General features: G+C 40.1%; 1 protein-coding gene and 2 long non-coding RNA genes across 3 annotated transcripts in view; all 3 read right to left on the bottom strand.

Moving 5' to 3' along the window:
- The window catches only part of LOC120742118 (sialoadhesin-like), a 38,707-nt gene extending 21,524 nt beyond the window's left edge, over window positions 1-17,183 (bottom strand). Inside the window, exons 1-4 of the mRNA XM_040045264.1 lie at window positions 17,180-17,183; window positions 16,668-17,021; window positions 16,323-16,550; window positions 15,694-16,044 (exon numbers count right to left, since the gene is read on the bottom strand). Of these exons, the coding sequence (XP_039901198.1) occupies window positions 15,694-16,044; window positions 16,323-16,550; window positions 16,668-17,021; window positions 17,180-17,183 (937 nt within the window). The remainder of the gene's footprint in view (window positions 1-15,693; window positions 16,045-16,322; window positions 16,551-16,667; window positions 17,022-17,179) is intronic.
- On the bottom strand, window positions 7,595-8,822 carry LOC120742098. Its single transcript, XR_005697760.1, has 2 exons — window positions 8,791-8,822; window positions 7,595-8,712 (listed from the first exon to the last, which is right to left on the bottom strand). It is a non-coding gene; the product is annotated as an uncharacterized LOC120742098 (long non-coding RNA).
- On the bottom strand, window positions 12,557-12,950 carry LOC120742096. The gene is made up of 2 exons (XR_005697757.1): window positions 12,858-12,950; window positions 12,557-12,674 (listed from the first exon to the last, which is right to left on the bottom strand). It is a non-coding gene; the product is annotated as an uncharacterized LOC120742096 (long non-coding RNA).
- Window positions 17,184-19,192: the final 2,009 nt, after the last annotated feature.

The raw sequence follows: 19,192 nt of genomic DNA, 5'->3' as shown, positions 1-19,192 counted from the left end.
GAAAGTCTGACTAAAAACAGAGAGACAGCGAGAGTGAGAACACAAAGAGAGAGTGAGAGACAGAGGGAAATATGACTGAGGAAACTAAGAAACATGGAGAAAAGACTGAAAAATAATACATTTTTATAATAGAAAATGTTAAAGATTCAGCTCCTTTTCTAAAGGATGTTCCAACTTTTTTTTTAAATGTGTTGCAAGAACTATTGGAATACTGTTTTCAGTTTCATTTTCATAACATACCGTCCTAACTCTTTTGATTTGGAGTTGTATGTAAAAAGATTCTTTTTTTTCTTTTTCTTTTAAAGAAAAAAGTAAAAGTGGTTGTATAAATATTTTTCCTGTATCACTTCTGTTTGACATTACAATAAATATTGTAAAGTAGACTTGCCTGTTAAACTGAGAAAGACAAGAAGTCCACAGGTTGCAGCAATTAAACTTACAGCTGTTCCTCTCATCTCTCCAAGTCCATAAAACATAACTGCTGGTTGATAATGTGTATTTGAAGTAAATGAGTCCCAGCAACACCTTTAAATACAATCCACAATGGAGCTGTCTTCAAAGAGCTGTCAAACGTGGCTTTTTCCTGAGGTCTGTAAGTAAAAGCAGAAACTGTTAAAATACACCTGACTGTACCCTCTGTACATGTGATTAATCTGAAAGAGCTTAAAGTTCAGGTTGTGTTTAAGAAGAAGCAAAGTCAAGTCTGAGGAGCAAAATAAGGAACATGTTTACAATCCTGCTCTAACTCTCTCATGAGGAATGGAGAGATGAAGTGGTTTTTAAGTAATGTAGTTAAGTCTTTGTTTGATGAGTCAGCCAAGAATCCAGTGGGAACCAGGCCTTGAGGACAAACCGCATATGCCCATCCAAGCTGACTCAGCTTGGATGGGCATATGCGGTTTGTCCTCTTAGTTAGTATCTGTTTCTTCTTCAAACTGCAGCCAGATGCTGCTTTGTTTACGAGTGTCTATGATATTTATGTGTTTTTGCGATGCACTCGCACTCTCCTCCTCACTGCTGTCTACCGTCTCACTCACTCACTTCTGATGTGTCTCCCCTCCAGACCACAATTATCAGGTTACAAACACCAGGCATCCCCTGGGGAATTTCCACTCAGCTATAACTTCTCTCTGGCTTACTTTTTTAGCTCAAGGTGGGGGAAGGTCTCCTTTTTATTAATCCTCTATTTATCCAGGTAAAAAAAATCTAATTGAGATTAAAAATCTCATTTCCAAGAGAGACCTGGCATCATGGCAACAAAAGTCATATACCACATAGGTATATAACATTTAAAACAAATACAATATCAAGTTTACTCCTAATTTATGACACGTTCAGGCCTTTATTACATCCAGGGCAGTGTCAGTGTCTCTACACTATTCTACATGCTATCTCACACATTTCTAACTCCTAAAATAAGCTACAAATATCTTCAAACCCCCGAAGCACGTACAAACTCCAAAACATACAACGTACAAAACACAACAGAAGTGCTCCAGGATGCTAAGCACAGTGTTGAGCTTTTGTTATCTAGTGGCTACACAAGCCAGGACGTACCAACAACCGGATTTGGTGTGTGGTAGTCAGTGATGGGAATAACGGCGTTACGAGTAGCAGCATTACTAACGCGGAAGTAGCTGTAAGTAATCTGGACGCTACAGCTTTAAGCAGCTGCGCGCGCTCCCGCGGACGGGTAATCACGATCACTGTCTAGCACAACACCTGGAGCTAAGAGGGCAAAACAATGGCATGAGTGCTGCTGTTTGACTGAGGAAGAATAAAGTAGTCGTGGTACGCCAATCACATGACCACTTAAAGACAAAGCAACAAGGTGATATATACCAGTTTATAAACTGTGTTGATAGGCCACGTAAAACCAGAGTCATGATAGACAATATATACGCTGCGTTTTTTCCTCAATAGTTTCGTCACGTTTACTGTCTAAGGACAGCGCAGCGAGCACTCTCTGCTTATACAGGGGAAGTTTTAGGAGAAAGAGAGAGAGCAGAAAAAGAGAGAGGCGAGTTTTGAGTTTAGCGCAGTGGTCCCCAACCTTTTTTGCGCCACAGACCGGTTTATGCCCGACAATATTTTCACGGACCGGCCTTTAAGGTGTCGCGGATAAATACAACAAAATAAAACTAGTACCGGTACCGAAAAAAAAAATTATTTACATTTCACACCTGAGCCTCAACTCTCGCGGTCCGGTACCAAACAACTCACGGACCGGTACCGGTCCGAGGCCCAGGGGTTGGGGACCGCTGGTTCAGCGTGTTTGGAGTGTGTAGTTGTGTGAATGCCTCACAGGCATGGAAAAGATGGGAAAACTTCCAAAATTCTGCTAAATTTGCTTGATTTTGAAACTTAACTACATCCTTTACTTTCACGTAGAAACTCCATTCAAACTTTAAAACATTCTCGAGATTATTGGGCTATTCATGTTGATTCAGCTTTTTCATATCTGTTACCGTTTAATTTATGCCCTCTTTAAGTTTTCAGTTGCAGCTTTGTGATTTTTCAGAAAATACATGCGTTGTTATGGTTGCTGTGCAATTAACGCAGAGTGGACACTTGAGCTTTTGATTTCTCTTTCATGTCCCAACAACTTCTTACTACTTCGCTCAATTTCCACTACTCAACCCCCCAAATTATACATCAAAACGTAGGTATTTTTGCTGGCTTTCAAAATGTCACACAACGTCTGAAAACTCTCCATAGACAGTCATGGAGAGTTTTGTTCAAAATCACCGCTGGATTTCTCTAATATGATACACATTTTCAAATTGTCATATCTGCTTAACAAAGCAAAGTTGAGACATGAGGCTTGTGCCAATATATCTTCAGACACTCTGACGCTCACAATTCAAGAATTTGTTTCTCACTTGTTACCGTTTGGTCATGAATTACATTTTTTTGAGGGTAGGGAAATTTGTTTCTCGCTCAGATTTCTTCAGATTTCAAACTCAACTTTCAACTAAACGAGGCACTTTTTCTCTCGTCATATCTTTTTGATGGATTTCAAACAGAGCCCTGAAACTTTCCATGACTGTTCACCAACCCCTGCTGTTTCTTACGGTGAAAGAATGATTTTGATGCTGATATAGATTTAGATTTACAAAATGTTGTTTGAGGGCAAGTCAAGGCAGTTTTTGCTTCGCCTCTACTCAGTTACAGTGTATTGCAAGTCATATATCTTCATAATTTATACTTTAATTATGAATTATGAACACCTGAAGATTCCCCCATCTCTTCTGACACAAAACGGTGTCAGAATGACCGTTCTAGGCCCCTACGGTTAGGAAATATGGCCATTTGTTTCGAGAGAAATCCTGAATGTCAGAAATACACTGAAGAAAATTCATGCCTCTCTCTGTGTCTGTGTAAGATCCATTTCATTCGTGACCGACACATCATTAGTGGGTGGTAGACTTGTTTCGTTTTGCTCTCTCTGATGATCTGTTCCTCATGTAAATTAGTGCCTTTTATTATTGTCTGCAGTAAGGCCGCCAGCCTGTTTGATTTCCTCTAAGGGAAGAAAGAATCTCAAACTACACTCTGCTTCTCTCTGTCATGCCCGGTCCAACACTTGAGCCCTACAGCTATTGTTTTGCTAAAACTTGACAGCAGCTAAATCAAGCAGAAGGGTTCAAATACTGGTTACACATATATGTTAACAGTCACCAGAGGGTTTATAAAATGTGTGTGTGTGTGCGTGTGTGGTGTGTGTGTGTGTGTGTGTGCGTGTGTGTGGTGGTGCGTGTGTGTGGGTGTGTGGGTGTGTGTGTGTGTGTGTGTGTGTGTGTACCGCGCGAGCATTTCTCCTTCAGAGTATAATATTCATGATAAAGTAAAAATGGGACATCACACAGGGAATCTGGGTTTGTGACTCAGGTGTATAAATCTTATGTACGGTTGAAAAGTTAACTGATTGTTGAGATTCCAATCAAGTCCTTACTTGGGAATGTGGAGAGAGGGTGGATGGGGGGAGCAGCTCGCCAGGGTTGGAGCCATCAGTGGGTGGCCATGTTGGTGAGTCTGAGAGGTGAATATTGAAACATTTCTTTCCAGATATAGACTGGCTTGATGATGAGTAAGTGTTGTATATAGTGAACTCTTCAGCCACAGAGCCATAGAGGAGTCTGGTTACTGTTCTGCGATTGATGACAGTTTCTTATATTTATTTATGTGCATTACAGATTCTCTACTGGTGGAATATGTTTTTATATGTGGAGGTTGCTATGTGTACTTTGCTAAAACCCGTGAATGGAGCGCAAACTTTGGGTTACGTTGTCCAGGGAATATCCATGTATTAATTTGGTGATGTAGAGAATATATAAAGTCTTTTCTATACTTGATTCTAATCTGCTGCTGCGTCTCTTACATTGTAAGACAGAACACACAAGAATACCTGTTCGGATCAAAAAATACAATAAACTTATCTTTTATCTGTAACAGACTAAAAAAAAATTCCACATCTCCTTTATTTGGCTGTGGGATGGGAAGCTGTAATATTTAAATAGATCCAATTGAAAATTTTCTAGCAAAATCTGGCTAGCACTACAGAAGAGGAAGCAAGAAGGGAGTGACGGTTTTCTAAATGTCAGATTCTTTGAGTAAAGAAGTTGCTTCAGTACGTCAGCTTTTACTGGAATATTTACTGGATCCTATGACATCTCCAGTATTCTGGTAACTTACAATCTGGAGAGTTCCCCATCCAGATGATCAAGCTGTCAGGCTGAAATGTGGCCCTTTGCTGTACTCCTTGAAGCTATGGCCTCCCTTGGGTGCTGGGTCAATGGGATGGGATGACAGCCGGTCTGCCACTGAGTGGGATCGTCCTCCACCTGTCTCACGTCTTTTAATGCATGGGTCTGCAACAATTCACGGAGTAATTTGAATAATTCGATTATAAAAAATTCTCAACAGAAGTTGTTTGTTCATCTTATCTTAGTTTAACACGCAGCTCTGTAGATTCAAGAGATTCAAGGTTCAAAGTGTTTATTGTCATGTATTCAAAGAAAAAAAGGGATTTCTTTGTGCAATGAAATTCTTTCTTTGCTGTCCCCACAGAGATGCCAATTAATATATACAATAGAAATAGAACATATAAAATACAAATAGTACAGATAAATAAATGAAGACAAAAAGAAGACGATATTAAAGTGTGAAACAGAGATGTGTGCAAAAGAACTATGACCTCAATATGTTGGCTTAGTATGCAGGATGACCTGATGTGCAAAAAAATTATTATTACTGTTCAAAAAATAAGTCCGCTGTTCAGGAGTGCACTGATGTGAATAAACTCCAGAGTAGGAGTGCTGTAGCAGTACCCTGCAGCAAACAGTGGTGAGTTTAAAAGGAGGGCTTGGGGTGTATTAGACCATATTCATTTCAAACATTTTTTAGATTGAAAGTAAAATAATGTAAAATAGTGTGCTATATAAAATTGTGTTAATATTTTTTTGTTTGCTTGCTTTTCTTCATTGCAGCCACCACATACTCCTTTAAAGGGTTACAGGCACAAACTCCTTTATTTACTTGTACACTTAAACCTGCAGACACACACATTCACAAAAACTCATAAAAATGAAAACATGCCTAATCTACCTCATTAATGTCAGAAAGCTGTCTAAGAAGATAAATGTACATTTTTATGTCTTAGTTTAGATTGCAATGACTTTGATCTTTGATTTTTTTGCTTTAAAAATGGTTTTCTTTAAAAAAAATTGATATGGTTGGTATTAAATTACCTAAAGGGCTTTAGTTGTTTTTGTTGTTGTTGTTGTTGTTGTTTTTGACAACCATTATATCCAGTTAAAATTTAAAACATTGCAATGTCTGAAATGGAAGTCAATGAGCAATTCATTTTAAAAGACTCTCTTTTTTTTATTATTGCTCATTAATAAGACATAAGTATTTCTTATCTGAACAATCGATATCTGCAGCCCTACATAGCACTAGCATAGCACTCACCTACATAAAGACAATTATACTTACAAATGACACAACAGGATCCACTATAGGTGCTAGTGGAAGGCTGGAATGGTACTGGGGAGCCATATCAGATGTAGGGTTGCCTGGCAGTAATGTCTTTGGTCTCCTCACCTCACTACCCTGCCTGCCTTCCATTTGTTTACACATTAGGTGGGGCTCACAATCATGAGACTGATTTATTAAAAACAAAAATCCAATCAGACAGCTAGAAAGTAATTACTCTCCGAACAGGACGTTGAGGGACATACCTATGTACTGAAATGATTTGTATGTATTACTCATTATATATGACAGGGGAAGAAAAAAAAGCATGGTTTCTAGTTAAGTAGCGGTCATGTGACCTGTGGGCCATGTGACCTGTGGGCTAGCCTGGTAGGGGGGATTTGGGGCAAGGTCTGTGCTTACTGTGGAATTAAATCAGACCTTAAGGTGTTTGTTATCAATATACAAACAAGTATATTTATTTTGAATGGCCAAATTCTTTAAAGGATTTTTCACTCAGGGAGAGTGGAGAGAGTACTGAGAGATGAAACTCAAAGCTGCAAGCTAACATTTTATCACTAGAGGGCAGTAAAACAAAAGAAAGAAAGAAAAAAAATCAGGAACACTTTAAGAGTTTCCTCTCTTGAGACACTTTGCCTGGTCTTTCTTGCAGCCACCTTTAGTAGCTGTTTCTTTGTGGGTCTCTCTGACTTCAGTTTTGTCTTCTGTAACTGAAAAGGATGCTCCTAGGTGTTAAGATCAGCTGGTGACTTTGCCATTGATGAATACTGAGAAACTCTCCAGTTGGTTTTGTAATATGCTTTGATTCATTATCTATTTGCAATCTGAAGGACCATCCAATCGGTTTTGCAGCATTTGGCTGAATCTGAGAAGAGAGTGTATACCTGTACTCAGAATTCAGTCTGCTGCTTATATCCACAGTCACATCATCAACACTGGCAGCCACACATGTCCAAACCATAATAATTCCTCCACCATGTTTGGTGAAGTTATTTTTTTCTTATCCAAACACGTGTCTATTTTTGTCTATGAAGAAAGCTAGCTGTACAAATGCATTTAGTGTTGTCTTTATGATAAATCCCAACATGTGTGGATTTATTGTGAGACTCGTGTATCTCACTAATTAGTGATTGTGTCTTTTTGGAACCTGAAGTTCTGTCACTTTAATAATGTATGTTGTTTACGTTTCAAGGCATTTTTTGGTGCTTTGTGTTGGTGGTTTTGACAGCGTTCATTTGCACAGAACACAAAATATAGCAGTAAATTTAGAAATAAATGTAGCTAAATGATTTTACTCATTTGTCTTCTACTGTATGGGACTATCATGACACAAGAGTTCAGTTAAAGATGTACCTATGAACTCTCTCTTTGCCCTTTGACCCAGTTTGTGACAGTACATAAGGGAGTTTTTACAGAGAATTTGTTGTGAATATTTCTGTTAATCACTATAATTTATATTTTTTTGTAAGGAATTTAATGTTATTTTTGTAATTTTCTTTCAAAACAAACACATTTCACCATTTTACCTAGATCCAGACAGTGTGCTCTGTTTGGATCTGTTATATCAAATAGCCAGTCAGCATTAACATGACATAACTTGATGTTATACAATTTTATTGATGCAAAAAAAAAGCACCATGGAAAATTAAAGTCACATAGAAGTTGAGGTGTAGCAGAATAATGTTTTATAAACCATATATATCACTGTGAGACATCAGAGTAATGAAGTGCTATTGAAAAATCAGGTGTTATTTAATGATTTGTTTAAAAAGTTAATCGTTTTAAAAAGTCAATTTCTTTGTGCAGTTTGAAATAAATGTGATTATGATAATAATACATCAGGATATCAAACATCAGAAAACAGACTATGATAATCATGTTTGATCACATACGTGTATTTTTCTACAAGTGATGAGGAAAGAAAAAGAGCAGCAAAAGAATATTTTGGTTTGTGAAAAAGAAACTAGCTCCAGTAGCCACCATGCTGGCTAAATTATGATGCTCACTGAGTGAACAGACCAAACCTCCCATGATGCAGCTTCTTTCTGCTAATGGGAATTATGGCTTTGTTGACCAGATCTTGTTGACTGCAGGGTGCAGTCTGGATGGATCCTCTTCATCAATGGCTTTTGGTTCATAGACAGAAATTAGTTGATTCTGAGTATGTAGCATGAAATTATATTATGATGGTGAAAAAAAAAGCTTAAAAACAGAAGAAGAATGCTAAAGCAGGCAATGCATTTCCCAGATATTTAATTTGAATCTTCTAGCGAGGCTCATCGTATTATGTGAGGAGCTGCTCACCACAGGGCTGTACTTTTTAATTTGATTTAACAGCGGTGTAACACAGTAAACTCAAAAAAGTTAAAGTAGGTGGTTTTTATATTAACAAGAGTCAAACTTGTAATTAAAAAAAATATTTTATGTTTCTGTGGTGAGCGTAATTAAATCATGTACGATCTGCATGAAGTTCAACAACTTTGTTACATTTATTCTTGTTGAGATGATGTGATACAATCTAGGAAGACTGATTAGTTGCCTGGACTCTTTCATTCAAATAGTTTTCAGTTTTTAAGTGTAACTTTCTGTTCCTCCAGGTGTCTGTGGGGCTGAACTGCTGTTGCTGTAGAGAGGATCTGCCTGGTTTTTAGAGAAGTGGATGCTGGCATACTGAAGATCATCCTGTTCCTGTGGCTCCTCCTGATCAGAGAGACACTGCATAGAAAAAAATGATCTTAGATTAGAATGGTGAATGATGATTTTTTTTTACTGCAATTATATTTCTGGTTTCACCTGTTCTTTGTTGTCTGCTCTGCCTTCAGTCTGGATGATTCCTTGGAATTCCTCTTTTTTCTGAGGAGTGAAATGATAATGAACAAAAGAACAACACAATGACTGAAAAGTAAAAGTTTAATGCGACAGATCTGCTCACCGAATCCAAAGGAAGACAGGGAGGGATGTGACAGACAGGAGAACAGCAGCAGTTACTCCAGCAGCTTTTATCTTCTTTGCTCCTGATCAAGATCAAAGTAAAGCACTAATAGTTAATTGAGTATTCCATAACGTTCGACCTGTGTATGGCCTGAACAGTGTTGGAGTTTTAGGCTACAGAAGCCAAGTTCTTCTCCAGTGAAAATAAAAATAGAAATCTATTTAAACACACCAGAGTAACGTGATCTCACTCTGATAATCTCAAACAGTGTTTTATCATAAAGTTTCTCTCATGTCAGTTTCGTCTTGATGCATTCTTAATCACCCAGGAAAGTAAATCTCCAAAAGTTGATTCTGTTAATCTGGACGTAGCGTTTGTGGGAGAAACGTTTCGTCACTCATCCAGGTGACTTCTTCAGTCTCAGCTGACTGCAGGTTTCCCCAATCTTATAAACAGTACATTTGCATAATGACTGAAACCAGCCCACTGAAGGAACAATGGGCTGGTAGGTCAGTTCCTTAATCTTAATTATGTAAATTAAGATTTGCAGCTCTGAACACCACATCCCATCCAGAACACCCTGGATTGTGTTGAGAAGGTGAGAGATGTCATTATGGAGGCAGATGAAACCATGATCTCTTACGACGTTACATCTCTCTTCACTTGCATCCCAGTCCCGGAAGCGTTGGAGGTAGTCTGTAAGAGATTACAGGATGACACCAACCTCAGCAACAGGACCCCTCTCAGCATCGACCAAGTGTGTTTGCTTTTGGAACTGTGTTTTCATGTGTGTCTTCAAGGGTCAGTTCTACAGGCAGAAACATGGGTGTGCCATGGGCTCACCAGTTTCACCCATCGTGGCCAATTTGTACATAGAAGATTAACATAGTGTACGCTGTTAAGTGCCAGGAGGATTGCAAGGATTTATACATCGGGGAAACAAAAACAACCTCTGGCGAACACAGAAGAGCTACCTCGTCAGGCCAGGACTCTGCAGTCTATTTACACCTACAGGCCAGTGGACACTCTTTCAAGGATGAGGATGTAACATCCTGGACAGGAAGAACGCTGGTTTGAGCGCGGAGTCAAGGAGGCCATTTACATGAAAAGGGAAAGACCATCTCTGAATCGAGGAGGGGGCCTAAGGGTACATCTGTCAGCATCTTACAATGCTGTGATTGCAGCCATTCCCCAACTCTCTGTGAATGGTACTCATGGCCATTGATCAGTGGGCTTTGATCAGTGGGTTTTGGTCAGTGGTTGTTGATGAATGGTCATGAGAATTTGCATAATTATGATTAAGGAACTGACAGTCATTATGCAAATGTACTGTTTATAAGGTTGGGGAAACCTGCAGTCAGCTGAGACTGAAGAAGTCACCTGGATGAGTGACGAAACGTTTCTCCCACAAAACGCTACGTCCAGATGAACAGAATCAACTTTTAGAGGTCTCATTTCAGTTGTCTCAATGCACTTTATACTGTAAATTAAAAAGCCTACAATAAACATTCATCCTTTACAGTGGCAGCAGTTGGCTATTGTCTCTGGAAACAGGGTTAACTGGGCGCACCCCTTATTCCACTGAAAACTGTAGCACATCTTAATTTCATAGCCTCGTCTGCATTCGATTAAAAATCACTTCAAGCTGAGTGGCCTGCAGCTTTATCTGGCTGGGTGCACATGGGCATTATGGATAAATCCCTGGTTTTTAACAGGAGGTTAAAATGTCACTGGCTCTGCTTTCAGTATTCTGAGATCAGTTACAATCTGCTTTTTGCATGGAAACAGGACTAGCATTAGCAATAAAACATGGTTCTTGTCATCGTGATAGATAAGTTACAATGTTGATTCTTAGGACTCTTTAGCACATGAATAAGGAAAGCCTTGACAGCAGACAGTGGGACTCCTGCCATATTCTGTTTAACCACACAGGCAAGTTGAACAGTTACAGGTGCAGCCAGTATTTTATTTTTAATATATTGAATTATCTTTGTAAATCAAGTTGCAGGCCTGGTTTTCTGAACTCATTAATGATTATTTTGAGATATTTGGCCCTCACAGGACAGACACCATACAAACATATGCTTTTAAGGATGATGATGGATTAGTGTAGATTCAAAGAGCAAAGTTTTTAAAATCAGCTCTGGTTTAATTTATCTGTAGCAACACTATGAGTCCATACAACACTGAAGGGGAAACGTTTTGGCAAAATAAATACTTGTACATGTGTACATTTAGGTAGTAATACAGTTCTATCTGTGCTGAGGTATTTTGACAGTGATCTGTTATTATAAATTCTAGTGCCATCCAATAATTAGCCATAGTGCATGAATGTAGATTGTGCCCTGACTTTTGACTGCACTCCTTTCTGAGTGTATCCAGTATGTAAATATAAATGATTACCTGGCACAATGGTCTGCCTGTAAGGTGGGAGTTATGACGTCCCAGCTTGTCTGGGCGTCACAGTAATAACGCCCACTGTGTTCAGGTCTGAACTTGGTGACGGTGAAGTTCTGTCCAAATGCTTTTGGTAAATTTTCATCCTCCTTTGTACCAGGTGTAGTTAGCTGCTGGGTTAGCATCACTGCTACAGGTCAGAGTGACTGAACTGCCCTCCACTATCTCAGCAGAGGGACTCACTGACACAGAGGGAAGCTTTGGAGTATCTGGAGGAGAAAATAAGGACAATGACAACATGGTTGGTTATAAATATACTCAAGTCTTTGCAGGCTTCTCACAACGCTACAAAAATTATAAAAGGTAACATTCAGAAACCTTAACTTATTTCCTTGTCAAACTTCCCTATATTGTAATAAACAGACATGATTGTGCAGTAAATCTGTTGTCACTCTTCATGATGATGAATTAAGTCTATCTCTAAAGTTGATGTTAACTGTTCAATTGAGATCAAAGAACTTAAAGCTTATAAATGTATTTTACTCACATTTCACATCAATAGTCCTGCTTTCAGATCTCTTATTGTCCCAGGTCATTATCAGCTGTACAGTAATACTTTCCAGAGTCAGAGGGCAGGATGGAGCTGAAACATGTTGTTTTTGGTAACTGAGAGGGTTGATGACATCCTCCTTGTACCAGGTGTAACTAGCTGCTGGGTTAGCATCACTGCTACAGGTCAGAGTGACTGAACTGCCCCTCCACTATCTCAGCAGAGGGACTCACTGACACAGAGGGAAGTTTGGAGCATCCTGGAGGAGAAAATAAGGACAATGACAACTGGTTGGTTATAAATATACTCAAGTCTTTGCAGGCTTCTCACAACGCTACAAAAATTATAAAGGTAACATTCAGGAAACCTTACTTATTTCCCTTGTCAAACCTACCTATATTGTAATAAACAGACATGATTGTGCAGTAATCTGTTTCACTCTTCATGATGATGAATTAAGTCTTATCTCTAAAGTTGATGTTAACTGTTCAATTGAGATCAAAGAACTTAAAGCTTATAAATGTATTTTACTCACATTTCACATCAATGTTTCTGCTTTCAGATCTCGTTTGTCCCAGGTCATTATCAGCTGTACAAGTAATACTTTCCAGAGGTCAGAGGGCAGGATGGAGCTGAAAACATGTTGGTTTTGGTAACTGAGAGGGTTGATGACATCCTCCTTGTACCAGGTGTAGTTAGCTGCTGGGTTAGCATCACTGCTACAGGTCAGAGTGACTGAACTGCCCTCCACTATCTCAGCAGAGGGACTCACTGACACAGAGGGAAGCTTTGGAGCATCTGGAGGAGGAAACATAAGAATGACAACAAAACCAAATTTTAGAAATTTATATTCTAAAAAGAAAACATTGTAAACCTCCCAAAAGAAAGGCCTCTGACTAAAACTAACATACAGACACATTCACGTAAATAAAGAAAAATTAAATATAATTCTCTTAATGAAACAAAAAGTAGTGAACTTACACACTGTTGGAGAAGGGAATGTCTCATATCCTTTCACAGCACAGTAAAAACTGTCTGCAGAATCAAATGTGTTCAGCTGTAAATATTGTTTTTTCTGATGAAAGTTTGTGTCCATTCTTGTACCAGATGTAGGAAGATTGATCAGGTAGCTGACAGTTGTTGTGACATGTCAGCTCTGTCCAGTTAGAATAAGAGTTTACTGTGATCTCCTCACATGTACCTGGAGCTGTGGATCTGGGAGCAAACAACAGATATATATTATGATGTTCGTCTCCTCCTGAAGGCCCGCAACACCGCCTTTAGGTCAGGAGATGCACACGCCCTACAGCACAGTCCAGGGCTAATCTAAAGACGGGCATCAAAAAAGCCAAACACCATTACAAAAAGAAGGTAGAAGAACACTTCTCCAACTCCAACCCCCGACGCATGTGGCAAGGACTCCAGACCATTACAGACTACAGGACCACCAAACCCTCCCCCGCATCCTCTGATGTCTCCTTCCTCAATGAGCTCAACAACTTTTATGCTCGTTTTGAGCGAGGGAACCCCACAACCACAACCGAAGCAGACGTGACGCCAGACCACCAACCTCTGACTCTCTCCCCCACCGATGTAGGAGCGGTGCTGAGCAGGATCAATGTCCACAAGGCTGCAGGTCCTGATGGCATCCCCGGGCGTGTTCTCAGAGCATGTTCTGGGGAGCCTGCAGGAGTGCTCACAGACATATTCAATCTGTCCTTGGCCCCCGCTGTGGTACCGGCCTGCTTCAAATCCACCTCCATCGTCCCGATACCCAAAAACTCCAACCCATCTTGCCTCAATGACTACCGCCCAGTAGCACTCACCCCCATCATCACTAAGTGCTTAGAGCAGCTGGTCCTAGCACACTTCAAATCCTGTCTCCCCCCCACCCTGGACACCCCCACCAATTCGCATACCGCCAGAATAGGAGCACAGAGGATGCAGTCTCCATCGCACTACACTCTGTCCTCTCACACCTGGACACAACAACACCTACGCCAGAATGCTGTTTATAGACTTCAGTTCAGCATTCAATACAATCCACCCTCACAACTCATCAGGAAACTGACAGACCTGGGCATCAGTTCCCTCATCTGCAAATGGTTACTGGACTTCCTGACCAACCGCCCCCCAACATGTCTGGCTGGATAACCGCTGCTCATCTACCATCACAATGAACACCGGTGTACACAAGGCTGTGTGACGAGCCTTTCCTCTACTCCCTCTTCACCCACGACTGCAGACCTGCTGATGGTTCCAACACCATCATTAAGTTTGCAGATGACACCACGGTGATTGGCCTCATCAGTGACAACGATGAGGCCGCCTACAGGGAGGAGGTGGATCGTCTGGCTGAGTGGTGCGACAGAAACAACCTGCTGCTTAACACGAGAAGACCAAGGAGCTCATCGTGGACTACAGGAGGAATGCTGACCCACATCCACCCATCCACATTAAGGGGACGGCTGTGGAGCGTGTGAGCAGCTTCAAGTTCCTGGGAGTCCACATCTCCGAGGATCTCACCTGGACGACCAACTGCTCCAAGCTGGTCAAGAAGGCTCACCAGCGCCTCTCTTCTTGAGGACTCTGAGGAAGAACCACCTGTCCTCAGACATCCTGGTGAACTTCTATCGTTGCACCATCGAGAGCATCCTGACCAACTGTATAACAGTCTGGTACAGGAACTGCTCTGCCTCGGACCGGAAGGCGTTGCAGAGGGTCATGAAAACTGCCCAGCGCATCGCCGGAGCACCACTTCCTGCCATAAAAGACATCTACAGGAAGCGGTGTCTGAAAAGGGCTGGGAAAATCATCAAAGACCCCAGTCACCCATCACATGGACTCTTCACCCTCCTGCCCTCTGGGAGGCGCTACAGGAGCCTCCGGACTAAGACCACCAGGTACCGGAACAGCTTCTTCCCCACAGCTGTCAGACTCCTGAACTCTGCCTCCTGACATCTGACCCACGTTAACACATGGACTGAACATACACACACACACAATGGACAACTGTACCCTCAAACACACAATAATAACATGGACTGAACCACCACTCACAACCACTAGCACTTTTATAGCCTCTGTAGGAATTATATCTCACTTATCTTAACTGCACTACTGTATAGCTCTGTGTAAATAATCGTTCTGTACATTTGATAATTTTTAATCCTACAACTGTTTACAACTTGCATTTCCCATTTCTGTATAGCTGTATATCTCAGATTTCTGTAAAGTTATTTATTTCATATTCTGTATAGTTTTTCATATTATATCCTGTTCATAGCCTGTACATAGCTTGTACTCACTACAGCCTGTACATACTTATAGTTATAGAATATTCACAACATACTTCATACCGTGTACATTATAACATACCATAATAGACCCATTTCTGTAATATATTCACATATCTATATTTGCTAATATATATTGTAATATATCTATATCACTAAAGCACTTCTGGATGGATGCAAACTGCATTTCGTTGCCCTGTACCTGTGCATGTGCAATGACAATAAAGTTGAATTCTATTCTATTCTATTCTATTCTATATTAAACAAACTCTCAACATACAGACAGCTGCAAAGCTTATAAATGTTTAAAGTGATTCCTTTTTTTTTTTTTTTTTTTTTTTTTTTTTTTTTTTTTGCCTGTCCCGTTTGGCTCTTTTGCCATCAGAATTGTTGTCTAAAGGCAAAGAAAGATGCCCAACGGATTTACTTTACCAAATTGACCATCCCAGCCTTGCCGTAATGGTCCATTTGATTCACCAACATTTTGGTGTTTAAAGTGATTCCAGTGAAAATTATTTTACCTGTGACAGTCAAAGTGACTCCAGGTACACCAGAATATTTCCCTCTTGGATCGTTTGTTATGAGCATGAACTTGTACTCAGCTGAGTCGCTCTCTCTCAGGTCTGAGATTCTCAGAGTGCAGTCGTTGTTTTCACACTGATACTCAACACGATCTCTGTACTCTGACTCTGTTTTCAGGTCCACAGGTTCATTATTTTTGTCTCTGATGAACCAGAATTTTTTGTCAACTCTTGTATTTCTTCCATCTATAGTCGATGGGTATCTGAAGGTGCAGCGTATTTCTGCTGTTGCTCCTTTGAAGGCACAGACCCGAGTAGAAGAGTAAGTCACTTCCCAGACATCCTTCACCACTATGAGACAGAGAGAGTTGGATATTAGTCAGAGTCACCACATCCGAGGACAGAAATGAAAACGATGTGATAAGGCCTCAGTATAAGCCCATGAGAAAGGTCTCCTCCCTCCAGTGACCTCAGTGTAGGATAACTATTTATGAGCTCCGACTACACAGGTTGTGTGATCAACAGCAACATACAAACCAGTAGTGTTACCCTTATGAAAACCTATAAAATCTACAGCTCATTTGCCACACGGCTCCACAACATGGCATTATGTTAAAGCATAAACTCACCCACTGAAGGAGAGTGGGAGTTCTCATATCCTCTGACAGCACAGGAAATCCTGTTTGTAGGATCCAGGTAGTTTAGATGAAGATTAGATGTTTGTCCTGTGATGATCCGTTCATTCTTGTACCAGATGTAGGAGAGATTATCAGGCAGAGGACAACTGCTCTCACACTTCAGATCTGCTGACTTAAAATCACCACTGACAGCTGATCTGCTCACCTGCACCTGCAGATCTGCCCATTAGTAAATAAAGAACATTAAGCTCAGCTGACAACATTCAGATAAAACACACAAACACTCACAGCAAACACTTGGATTTAAAATAGTAAACGAGTGGATGAACATGTTACCTGTGACAGTCAAAGTGACTCCAGGTGATCCAGTATATTTCACTCCTGGATCGTTTGTTATGAGCATGAACTTGTACTCAGCTGAGTCGCTCTCTCTCAGGTCTGAGATTCTCAGAGTGCAGTCGTTGTTTTCACACTGATACTGAACACGACCTGAATACTCTGGATCTGTTGTCAGATCCACGACTTCATTATTACTCTCTTTTGTGAGCCAGAATGTCCTCAAAACTATGTAAGGATTATGTGCTCTGGATGGGTATGTGAAGGTGCAGCGTAGCTCCACTGTGGATCCTTTTACAGCACAGATCTGAGTAGAAGGGTAAGTCACTCCCCAGACATCCTGACCCAGAACGACTGTAACACAGAGCTTGTTAGAAAAAAATCAGAAAACAGACTTGTTTATATTCACTTTTATAGACCCAAATTCAATTTAGACATTTTTTATAGAAAACAAGATACTATACAACATACACCATACTGTGCTGTGAACTACTTTAAAATCAGACTGGAACCCATCAAGAATCTCATATATCCCTGCAGAAGGTTTAAGTTGACAAAGACCCACCACCTCCAAAATCTTTGAAATAAAGGTTTGAGATGAGAGTTTAAAGGTCAAAACCGGAGAGTACTGAGCTGTCATGATGTTTTTGGGGGGGTTGTTCTGTTTTGTTTTTGTTATTTTTGTTGTTGTTCTTTAAATGGAAGGCCGCACCACTGTTGATTAAAATAAGAAAGTACTGCACCAGAAAGATTATTGCTTTTTATGATAGACTGAATGTTGGATCCAATAATGTCCCAAATATCCGTGATTAAGTGAGATGGGACAATAGTGGGATTATTGCAATTATAATTAAAAATTATAATATAAACATTCAGCTCCTTTTCTAAAAGATTTTGCTTTATTAAAATTATATCAGAGGAGACACTTCTTTGATATAATTTCCACCAGTAAATATTGAAGTTGAAATAGTAATATAATCCAAGATAACTTGTGTGTGTATGTGTGAATGTATGGACTCAGAGAGAGAGAGATAGAATGTGTGTGTCCATACAAATAGATAATAAGATTGTGTTAATCACTTTTCCATGATTGGTGCACATTTTAAGCTTTGAAGCTATGCAGTTTATCACCCTACATCAAGTGTACCACACTGCTACAAAGATAATATATAAAACTGTCTGTTTTAAGAACAAAATGCAGTAGAGAAACATTGTGGTTTTATAAATATTTTTCCTGTATCACTTCTGTTTGATGTTAGAATAAATACTGTAAACTTGCCTGTTAAGCTGAGAAGGACAAGAAGTCCACAAGTTGCAGCAATTAAACTTACAGCTGTTCCTCTCATCTCTCCAAGTCCATAAAACATAACTGCTGGTTGATAATGTGTATTTGAAGTAAATGAGTCCCAGCAACACCTTTAAATACAATCCACAATGGAGCTGTCTTCAAAGAGCTGTCAAACGTTTTTCCTGAGGTCTGTAAGTAAAAGCAGAAACTGTTAAAATACACCTGACTGTACCCTCTGTGTATGTGATTAATCTGAAAGAGCTTTAAAGTTCAGTGTTGTGTTTAAGAAGAAGCAAAGTCAAGTCTGAGGAGCAAAATAAGGAACATGTTTACAATCCTGCTCTAACTCTCTCATGAGGAATGGAGAGATGAAGTGGTTTTTAAGTAATGTAGTTAAGTCTTTGTTTGAGGAGTCAGCCAGGAATCCAGTGGGAACCAGGCCTTGAATGTCCTCGCCCTTCAGAGGATCTCATAGCTCCAGGATAAACCTACTCACTCACACACACAGTGACCAGGTAAGGGGAGAGTAAGGCAGATATAGAAAGAGGAATGCATTGAGTGTCACTTAAATATCATGGTGCCCATTGTGGCAGACGTGTTTGCGACGTGCCCAAAACACCAACTGTATTTATTGTCTATTCGAGTGCTAATGAGTGTGGCCAATATTCAGTGCCTGTACTCAAGGGTCACGTACAGCAGAGAAACACTTTGGGATATCAGAAAAGTTCACCATGAGCTCAGTCCAGACCTTTTGAACTGCAGCTTTCTTCTGTGTTGTGATCCTACCAACTCCAGCCGGCAGGCCACAACACCCCCGGACTCAAGTACTCAGAGTGGCCGTCCACCACACTGTAAAACAAATTGTAATATAAAAGTATTTACTGTGTATTTTACAGTTTTGTACTGTTCTTCTAGAATATCATTAAATTTACATAAATCGACTGTGATTTGAAAGATTGAACTGTTAAATTCAAATGTAAAGCTATGGAAAAATATATAAAATGATTCTTATAAACTTTTTTTGCATCAAATAATAATAATTATTATTGTTATTTAGGGTGATCGTGGCTCAAGAGTTGGCAGTTCGCCTTGTAATCAGAAGGTTGCCGGTTCGAGCCCTGGCTCGGACACTCTCAGTCGTTGTGTCCTTGGGCAAGACACTTCACCTACCACCTACTGGTGAAGGCCAGAGGGGAATTATAAAGTGGAATTGTAAAGCGCTTTGAGGGTCTCAAAG

This window comes from Simochromis diagramma, unplaced genomic scaffold, assembly GCF_900408965.1.
Source record: "Simochromis diagramma unplaced genomic scaffold, fSimDia1.1 OVJJ01000610.1, whole genome shotgun sequence".
Classification (NCBI taxonomy): Eukaryota; Metazoa; Chordata; class Actinopteri; order Cichliformes; family Cichlidae; genus Simochromis; species Simochromis diagramma.
The sequence above is the reverse complement of the archived record's forward strand: the minus strand, read 5'-3'. Positions and strand labels throughout refer to the sequence as shown.